The sequence below is a fragment of the Sinocyclocheilus grahami genome, unplaced genomic scaffold, assembly GCF_001515645.1.
Source record: "Sinocyclocheilus grahami isolate Dianchi unplaced genomic scaffold, SAMN03320097.WGS_v1.1 scaffold293.1, whole genome shotgun sequence".
Lineage (NCBI taxonomy): Eukaryota > Metazoa > Chordata > Actinopteri > Cypriniformes > Cyprinidae > Sinocyclocheilus > Sinocyclocheilus grahami.
Genome location: NW_015505472.1, coordinates 131651 through 142008, shown reverse-complemented (window position 1 = coordinate 142008; position 10358 = coordinate 131651). Strand labels below are relative to the sequence as shown.

The 10358-nt window shown below is 37.6% G+C and overlaps 1 protein-coding gene across 1 annotated transcript in view; it reads right to left on the bottom strand.

Annotated features, from left to right (window-relative positions):
• Window positions 1–4867: 4867 nt before the first annotated feature.
• Window positions 4868–10358, bottom strand: part of pax9 (paired box 9) — an 11188-nt gene continuing 5697 nt past the window's right edge. The window contains exons 3-4 of the mRNA XM_016292808.1: window positions 9324–9463; window positions 4868–5980 (exon numbers count right to left, since the gene is read on the bottom strand). Coding sequence (XP_016148294.1) covers window positions 5726–5980; window positions 9324–9463 — 395 coding nt within the window. The 3' untranslated portion in view covers window positions 4868–5725. The remainder of the gene's footprint in view (window positions 5981–9323; window positions 9464–10358) is intronic.

The following is a 10358-nucleotide window of genomic DNA, read 5'->3' as shown; positions in this document are numbered from 1 at the left end:
AAACCCTGCGGCTCGTGACGACACATTGATGTCCTAAGACACGAAACGATCGGTTTGTGCCAGAAACCGAACCGTATTTATACCATTTTTTTGACCTCTAATACACCACTATGTCCAACTGTATTTGGGCGCGCGCACGGCATCCGGTGCGTGAGGTGAGTACGCGCTCTGGCGTAGTTTACGCAAGCGCCGGAAGTGATCTCTCGCGCGTATACGTCACTCATTGTTTACACAGTGCACAGTCATTGTAGGTACGACGGCTAATCAAAATGGTACTTACTTGCGCTTATCCGGATTGTTCAAACGACTTAAAACTAAAAGATTACGTTCTCTCGCGCGAACTCATTCGGGAGTGGTGACTTTCCACATATTCCCAACTTCTGAGCCTGCTCGCCTGAAGTTATGGTTGATTGCTCTTCGGCTGGATATCAACACACCCATTAACGTAAACTACGCCAGAGCGCGTACACACCTCACGCACTGGAAGCCGTGCGCGCGCCCAAAGACAGTTGGACATAGTGATGTATTAGAGGTAAAAAATATATATAAATACTGTTCGGTTTCTGGCACAAACCGATCGTTTCGTGTCTTAGGACATCAATGTGTCGTCACGAGCCGCAGGGTTTAATTTGGATTTGTCTGTGCATGTTTTTTTTTACTCTCATAGATTTTGTTACCATTGCCATGCATTATACGACGGATAGAGTGCAACGGTTAAAGTTAAAAATTATCAAATGTGTTCTACTGAAGAAACAAAGTCACCTACATCTTGGATGCCCTGGGGGTAAGCAGATAAACATCAAATATTAATTATTGGGTGAACTATCCCTTTAAGTTTAGGTATTGGGTAGGATTAGGGATATAGAATATGGTCATGCAGAATAAGTGCTTTACAAGTACTAATAAACAGCCAATATGTTAATAATAGGCATGCTAATAAGCAACTAGTTAATAGTGAGAATTGGTCCCTATACTGAAGTGTTACCAAGTTTTCCAAAACTTTTGGCCCATTTCTGTTGAAACGTTGCTGTCGTTTAACATTTAAATCATCAGAATTTTGAGGCTTAAGTTAATTTACTGTAATTTACTGGTTTGTTACTTATAATTCCTTGTTATCAGTAATAACAGATTACAGTGGGAAAGCAATCTCTGTGGTTTTACTCTGTGGTGACAATGACTAGCAATGATGAGTCACCTGATTTGTTTGTTTTTTTTATTTATTTTTTTGTTTCGTTTTTTTTTTCCCTTCATAATGCAATCCAGTATTTCATCGCAATGTCATGAGCCAAGAAGCTCACTCTCACTCATCGCTCCTGGCCCGCAGGCTGATTCATCATAGCTCAGCACAACTTGAAATAACAAAACTGAAAAATTCAAATACAATCTAAACAATCAGGACGGCCTCGCAATGCTCTAAGAAAATACACTCTCATATTATTCACAGTCTTCTACCTCTGTCTTACTTTATGATAACTAGTTGGATGAGTTAAAACAATACATCATCCTTTGAATTCCACCCAGAACACATTTCCCTCCTTCTCTTAAAAGGTCACGTTTTATCTCACTCCATTGACTTGAAGACAGTGAAGGCAATTGTTATACTCATGTATAGATGTCAGTCTGGGTTGCAGCTCAGGCTCTCATCCTATGCTTCAACTTCTCTGAGTTATAACACCGAAGGCTAATGACACCAGACACATTTTCAGACTGTGCTCATAGTTTTCCGCTAAATGCATAAAATACATTTTTCCAAGTCATTTGAAGCATTATATCAGATAACTTAGTCTTTTGTTATATAACCCCTTAACCTTTCTCTTCCTTTCACCCGTGCGTTTGAAGTTTCTTCACCGTTTCTTCATCATTAATACAGACTGCATGGTTTCCCTGTGGCAGCCAGATATACACCGTACCAGAAGAACGAGCAAAAAGTGAAGCTTACTTTTGAGCATTTAAAGGGGTCATGTGATGCGATTTCAAGTTTTCCTTTCTCTTTGGAGTGTTACAAGCTGCTTGTGAATAGATAAGATCCCTAAAGTTGCAAAGACTTAAGTCTCAAACCCAAAGAGATATTCTTTATAAAAGTTAAGACTGGTCCACGCCCTCCTAAAACGCCTCGTTTAAACACACCCCCACATGTCTACGTCACTGTGTGGGAAGATTTGCATAACGCTGCACAAATGTTCACGCAAAGAAAAAAGGCGTAACTTTATTGTTGCTGCTGCCACCTCCGCCATGTTGTGAAGACGCTGTGTGTTTCGTTGCAAAAGTGAAACTACTTTGTATGGTCTTCCAAAAGAGGACACACCTAGAAATCAGTGGTTAAGTTGTATTTACAACACTGTTCCAGAACAGTTCAACTCAAATATTCAGATGTGTGCAGCACATTTTATGGAGGACTGTTTCCTGATCCTGGTAGAGTAGACTACAACGCCGGCTGTTCTGACTCACAGACTGTAAGTACGTTTTCACATTTAAAGGATTTGTCACTGACGATTCAAATGCGAGTTCAAATGCAGACATGGTTTTATGTTTGCGTGGCGCGATGCAACGCAACACGTAAAAAGACAGTATAAGTCATTATAATCCGTAATTATGTCCCCACTGGATGCAACAAATGCCTCGTTTATGGTAAGGGACTTAACATTTCCGTCACACTCTTGAGGTATTCGGCCAATCACAACGCACTGGATAGCTGGCCAATCAGAGCAGACCTCGCTTTTCAGACTGATGAGCTTTGTAAAAATTGACGCGTTTTAGAAAGGCGGGGCATAGAGCAGAAACAATACTGTACAGTATGTGGAAAATAATATGTTTTTTTAACCTTAAACCGCATAAACACATTTCATTACACCAAATACACAAAATACTGTTCTTTTTAGCAACATCATATGACCCCTTTAAGACACACTGTTCTAGTACATGAGGGAAAACAGTCTGTTTATGGTCAGCCGGGCATTTAAAATCAAGCTAGCACCTCGGCCTGGTCCAGCCGCAGCCCCTGTGCAGTGTTACTGTGCTCCGTGCTCCATGCTCCTGTCTTCAGCCTGATTGCACACAGTCAGCTAAAGATAACCATGTGACATTTGACTTGACTTTCCATAGGAATTAATTCTAAACAGATGTGGGCGCGTGAGCAAGTGTGTTTTCATTTTCCTCCATTTCAATGGTTGCTTTAAGATTAAGGTGTTTGTCATGTTTCCTCCTGTCATGACTGTACGTGGGCTGCGCAGCCTTGAAAAAATATACTTTGTGTTATTTCAAAAATGTCCTAGTGATTTTTTAATTAGATTGATTGCCATGTTTTACAACTTTTTTGATGACTGTACGTTATTACGTGTCAATAACGTCGTGGGTTTTACTCAAATAGGCCGGTCTTGCCTATTACATCACCTTTGTTTTGTGAGGTTTTTTTTAACGTCTGTTGACCCTGTATTAAATGAACGACTGTGATATGTGCATCCAGTCCATGCATTTGTATTGTCAGCAAAGCCAACGTCTGTATCAATGCGTCAGAGTAGGAAAATGGCATTCAAAGCTGTTCATTTGAATAGAATAGGGTCTGGGGAGTTTGTCTGGTGCATTGTGACATGTGATGCCCTCGATGTGTGGTGGCTCTATGTGTCTGCCTTTTTGGTGGATTATATGTGTTCAAAACAGCACCTCGATCCTGAAGCAACGGTCCGTGACCACGGGGTTGGGGTGAAAATGTTTTCCAAGTCAAATCAGCAGCAGTGCCTGCCAGAAGGACTGTTTGCACTGCAACATGTGGGGACTGCGTATATCGTAACATTAGGGACAGAGAGCATGTGTTTGTGGATTTTCAGTATGGAGGTGGTGCGTTGGTGGAGATTGGGATTTCTGAATATAAATGTATTTTGTTGTGTTTGTCTTGTTTTAAAAATTGCATGGAGTTATGTATTTTAATTTGTATTCTGTTTTCGGCCACCAAAAACGGAGCCAGTGGGTGTTTAAACAGTTGGGAAGCTTTATGTCCCATTATGACATGCAGCACAGTGATATAAGCTTTTCCTTTTTCTCATAACCTTATCGTTTCACATCAAATCTGACTAAAGACAAAGCTCAGAGGCAAGAGTGCTCAGGAATGTGTGGGCATTCATGTAACACCTGAATTGAAAGGCCTTGCAGTGTTTGTGCATTCATGTTGCTGCGTGTGTGTGTGTGTGTGTGTGTGTGTGTATTTCTCTTTCTCTTGCTAGGTATATAGAGAACTTCAAATAAATTCGGCTTGAATCGTATAAATTCTAAGTTAATTAAAAACAAATAAATTAAGAAATTTGTGTCTTCCATTTGCCATGTATGGTATTTATCTTTTAAATTAAGACAAATACAGTCATTTAAATTAAGACTTTTTTGTCTACTATTCTTTATGACTAGTATTTATTGTTGGTAGATTAGTAAGTTGAACACATGAGACAAAAGTTTTTGTAAAACCAGACTTTTTTCATCTGGTTGCTCTCCATCAATATTCAAATGGCAGAAGAACTAATACTGCTAAAATTTAATCTCTGTATAAATGACATTTATCTACTAAATTAATAACAATTGTCTAAAGCATTGTTTTTTTTTAATGGGATGAGGATTTTGATGAACTATATAATCTTTCATTTCATCAGCAGAGATTGTTTTTAAGTATATAATTAAACAATAAATATTAAACTATTATTATTTACAGTAGTTATAATTAGTACACTTAATTAATTTTTTTTAATTAGTAGTAATAATAGAGACGATAAGTATTTATCAGATCAGTATTATTAGTATTTATAGTATAGTATATAGTAGGACTATGGAAATATAATTAAAATTTTCAACAGAATTAAAGTAGGCAACAAATTATATTCAACAGTTTTTGTTTTTTTACACGTCTCTTTTAATAAGATACATTCAATTTCATTGTGCAATGTCTGGAGGTGTGCAGCTTCACTGATCATTAATGTTGCATGTATAAATGCTCCTGTTAGAATGTGCGTCAATGTCCCACATAATGCCTCTTCTCCCTGGTGCCGTGTCAATTGCACTTCATTCAACGTACCTTACAATCTAATAAATAAATGTAATAACTTTTCCCAAGAGCTCTGACATAGAGTTTTAGTGAAGTGAAACTGGTATCCAAAAAGACGAAAATGTGATTTTTATCAAAAACATAAAAAAATAAAAAAAGAGAAACAAAGCAGAACATCTAAACATTAGCCATTTTCAACACCCTGAAAAAAAACATTTAAATGCAAACTGGTCATTTGTTTTACATGAGATTTGCTTATTCAATCATTTTCTTGGAAACATACAAGAACAACATATTCACAGAGAAGCACCAAAATTTAACTCAGGCTAGTGATGACGCAATTTCATGAGGAATGCCCACCACTATCAGACCAAGTGCACTGCACACCATTGCTGATGTTCTTTACTGCTAAATCCTCTGCTCAAATCAGATCGGACAGGATATCCTGTTTGCATATCCTCACTCTTGCTCTTTTGTCTTGTGCAAGTGAGAGATGCTGATATGGAGCAAGAGAATGTGGGCATACAGAACGGCAGATGGCTCATCCGACAAGTCTTTTATAAATATTGTAAAGCGATAAGATTGGTCCATCTAGAGAGAGCCAGGATGAAAAAGTCCAAGTTGTTGTGTTTTACCCCATCGCTCTCGTTCTCTGTTGTTGTCTTTCCTTCTGCTCTTTGACCCCCTGTGCTCCTAGTACAGTCACAGAGCCGAGGCGGCAACCAAATGGACGGAGTCTTGCATGGTAGCCGTGCTCTTGAAGGCCAGCGGGGTGGTGATGTCACAGCTGTGGGGAGAGAGAGCACTGCCACTGGGCGGCTGCCATGTGGGGCCGGTCACATAGGCCGACGTGGTGCCGCTGTACCCCATGTAGGGTGACACTTGGGTGGGAGGGTGGTAAGGATGGATGCTGGGAGCTGTGACATAACTGTTCACTGTGGGCAATCCATTCGGCGTCTGAAAACAGAGAGCAGGGAGCATAAGACTTCTGGCCGTAGACCACACATGGCCATTGAGATGAACATAACGATATCACGATAGCGAGGATAAGATAGAGACAGGTGAATGTTAAAAACAGAAATGGGCATTTTCTTGGAGAGTCTGTGAATGGAGATAAGGGACAAGATATTAAAAGATTTGATGGAAATGGAAAAGCTATATGGAGGGAAATGCAAGAGCAGGAATGTCTGAAATCCTTTGGCAGAATGGCAATATCAGTTCAGGATGAGAGGAATTGACCAAGGCTTTTCAAGATAAAGGAAGAAATTCTAAGGCAGGGTGGTCTCTGACTACTGGAAATGTTTTCCACAGATGAAATCCCCTTTGTTGCAGAGTTAGGATTTGCCTATGATTGACTCATTATGACACTCTTGACCCCTATAGTGCACCCATGTACATACATGTATATGGTATTCGTTACATTTTTAATTCATTACTTAAACAGCATAGAAAACAACCCATTTGCATTCTGCAACGATCTATCTTTCGTTGTATGATTCAAGTCATGCACGAACTAATAAAACAAAAACGAAAATGAAGTTAAAGCTATAGCAGACATTTAAGGTTAAGCTTTACATTAAAAAAGAGAAACTTTAAAAACGTTACACTTCTAATGAAGAATTCACATGGATATTTTTTTGTCGGACACTCCATACAGCCTACCGGCGTAAAGTATGTGACACACAGGCTTATAGATGAACATTTGTTTTGAACATTGTTTTGTTAGCTTCTTTCAGTATGATTTTACTAATGATCTGATGTACTCTTTACACATCGTCAATAAAGAGTTATGATTTACCGAGCTCAAAAACCAATCGTCGGAATTCATCAGCCCTAAACCACTGCGCGAATAGAACAAAATATATATATAGGCCCTATTGATTCCAAAATGTTAGATAAAAACGTATTTGTGCTTATTCGTTATATTTTGCAACAGAATGTGTGCTTTGTTGTTTATTACAATGGATGTAGAATAGGCCTAATGTATATGCAAGGTAATATATTTCCAAATAAATATTTGTGCAGTCTCACTTAGGAGTTGACTAAAATAAGAAGTGACAACTTATTTTTAAATGATTTCTTTCAATCGTTAGCTGTATTTTAGGTATGAACAGATCATCATTTTTCAATTATCGTTTTTCGACATCCTAGATAATAGACAATAACTTTAAATGAAGTAAACTTAATGTTAGTCATCTTTTATCCTGTAAATTATATTTCTATCTTGGCTATTGTGTTTGTTAATGAACCATGTCATCACGATGTGTCTAGAGGATTCAAATAATAGACATACACTTATATCGCGTTATGCTTTAAGGTTAAGATAGTTAAATATAATATTTGCATTTGGGATTAAACAAAGGTTTTCGAAATACGACTAATAATGCTCAGTAAATTGAATATTTTATTGGCAGCCTACACCTTAATTCACTGCACAATAAATTTAAATGAAATGTATGGATTCGGTTCAGTTATGAGAGACGCATAACATAATCTATTTTCATTAAAATCGTGTGAATGACGATTCATTTTCAGTTAATCTTTATGGTTTTTATTATTCCCTTTTTTCAAGCTTATAGGGCTTTCTGACATATACAAATAACTTATATAAACCACAGTGATTTATCTATTTTCTGTCCTCGTTTATTGCGTAATCCAGCCTGACTCGTGATTTCTGATCATTTATCCAAGATGACAGACTCAAACATTCGGTAGTTAGTGCTATTCATCACCTATCCGAAGGTTACAATCTTCATTTCTTAAGCAAACTACACTCTAATCTTTAGGCTTCAATTAGTACGCGCGTACTTTACGCCAAAACAATATTTCAGCATCAGTAACAAAGATTTATTCCATCGTATTCCATCGTATTCCACGACACATAAATCTCTAAGACCCACAACAAACGATTAGTCAATCTGTTTGTTGCCGCCCAGCAGTGCACGAATAAATAATTCGAGCGTCTGCATCGGATGGCAAGCGCTTTATCCGCTCACACTGTCCCCTCTCATTCCCCTCATTCAAGCGCAAGAGCATCCAGACACTGGTGCAGGAGTTTCTTGATAAATATAAAAACAATTGTCTTTCACATGTCGGTACGGCGCTTAAGTGTGTAACAACAGTGTGCAGAACAACCAGCCACGAGCCAAAGGGGTTTCCATAATAACATATTAATAACAATAATACTGAAAATGATGATGGTAATATCTATCCGAGTATTGCTCTAATGTAAAACAGGTAAGGGGTATAGCAATCCAAAAGTTTCTGGTGAATATAAGATTGGGCGAATATAAATAATTTGTAATACACGTGTTTATTAAAGTATAATAGAATGCATATTTATTGACTAAGGAGCGGTGGCTTCAAGTGTAAATGCGCATTAAAAACAAAGATAACCACTTTTAATAATGATTTATTGATTTTTACATTTTACATATATGTAAAGCAAATGTTTAAAGACTTAATGAAAGATAATAAGTAACTGATAAGACTTCGATAAGCGTGCACAAAATATTTACAGTCTGAAACTGAGCTATATAATAATTAATCATAAAAATATTGAACCTTATTGTTGCTCTATTTTATCTTCGGCTCATTTGGGATACGCGCATGCTACATAGAAATCATAAGTCATTTATCTGGACAAAATCATTTTCTTCTGAAAAAAAAAATTTCGTTAAATCATAGAAAAACATATTTTGACTATGAAGTAAAATACACGTTTATGACAAGTAAAAAGCATAATTCAAGTAATTCAAGTTTCTTAATCAGGAAAAAATATTGGTTAAATGTTTAAAAACTATGCAAAATATTAGATCAAAACGTTTATTACAAATGTATTTGTCATAGTATTTCACTCAGTGTTACGCTCTTTCAAAAAGTATCGACTAATATGAATACATTTTGATTCGAGGGTATTGCACGCATACAAAAAACTTCGTAGTCATGCACATTAACAGCTGTGCGAAAACAGACACCGTTAGGCTAAATAGTGTTGTTAATTTTATTACAATTAAAACGTGAGATACTGTATGTAATTTGCAAATACTTCTTATTAAGAAAATGAAACCCAGGGACCCACACTCTGCACAAGGCCTCATATGCCCGCCCACGCCAAAGAAACACTCGCATACATACTATATCACACACACACACACACACACGGAATTGAGAGAAAAAAGTTATGGAATTTTTACTATTAATTTGCTGAATCAGATTTTCTTTTTCTTTTCTTTTTTCCCCCTGCTCCTTCCAGATTGGATTTGATTGGTTTGACTATTTACATGGGAGGCTTCTTTACCTGTGTGTATTTTGCTTCTGGTTCTAAGTGAGGCTTATCCACACCATTGACTAGTGAAGAATTCGCTGGTGAAAAATTACTCCTGTTAATAGCTCTCCATTCTTCTAGTTTGGTGCTGGGAAAGGACGGACTGTCACAAACTGGGAGGCAAAACAGAGACATGGAAGACTGGAGTCAGACAGGACAAGCGTGGGGAGTAGAACTGCCACAAGAAGAACTTATTCAGTAGCTACAGTCTGCTGCACTGCCAACCATCTCAAACTCACCATACTCACTAAACACACAAAAAAATGGTGTATCACGTATATATGTCGTATTATATATATATATATATATATATAAACAGCGTGTGCAGTCTTTACCGCAAAAAAAAGGCTCAAACGCGTATTTTATAAGCAAGTTATGATCATAATGAGGTAGGCTATAGCATGTTTTTAAATTAAATCAAATGTATGATGTCCTTACACGTCGCATATATGCGATCTTTCTGTTCAAACGAAGATGCAGAAGAGATATCAAAATTTGAATTGATGTGGTTAATTCATCAGATGAAGCACACTGTCATGGAGTCCCTCGGAACATTGACCCAGAGTCTTCCTGGGAGGACAAATTAGATTTACTTTAACCGTTTCCACTTTGTGCATGATGGATATTATATTATACACGGTTCCTAAAGTTTGAAATTGGAAAAGCAAGCCCACCAGTGTTGTAACCTGAGAGGGCCACAAAGTAGTTTGTTCCCCCTGCCTTCACGGAATCTGTGTGTCTTTGTATCGTTTCACAAAGTATAAACAGGAATTCACCATAACGTTGCCACATTTTGTTGGAGCTTAGTGCAAATCGGTTGTATAGACTTATCAATTTAGTTGGTCTTTTATTTTAAAAAAGGTCGATTAAGGGTACACAAATCTAGAATTACAACGACCAAATGTAATTAAAATGCATGCTTAGCATGAAGACAGATGCAGATGTCGTCTGAGCATGAACAACTATTAGTGTCTATGTGTGCATGAGAGGGGGGGGGGGGGCGGGGGA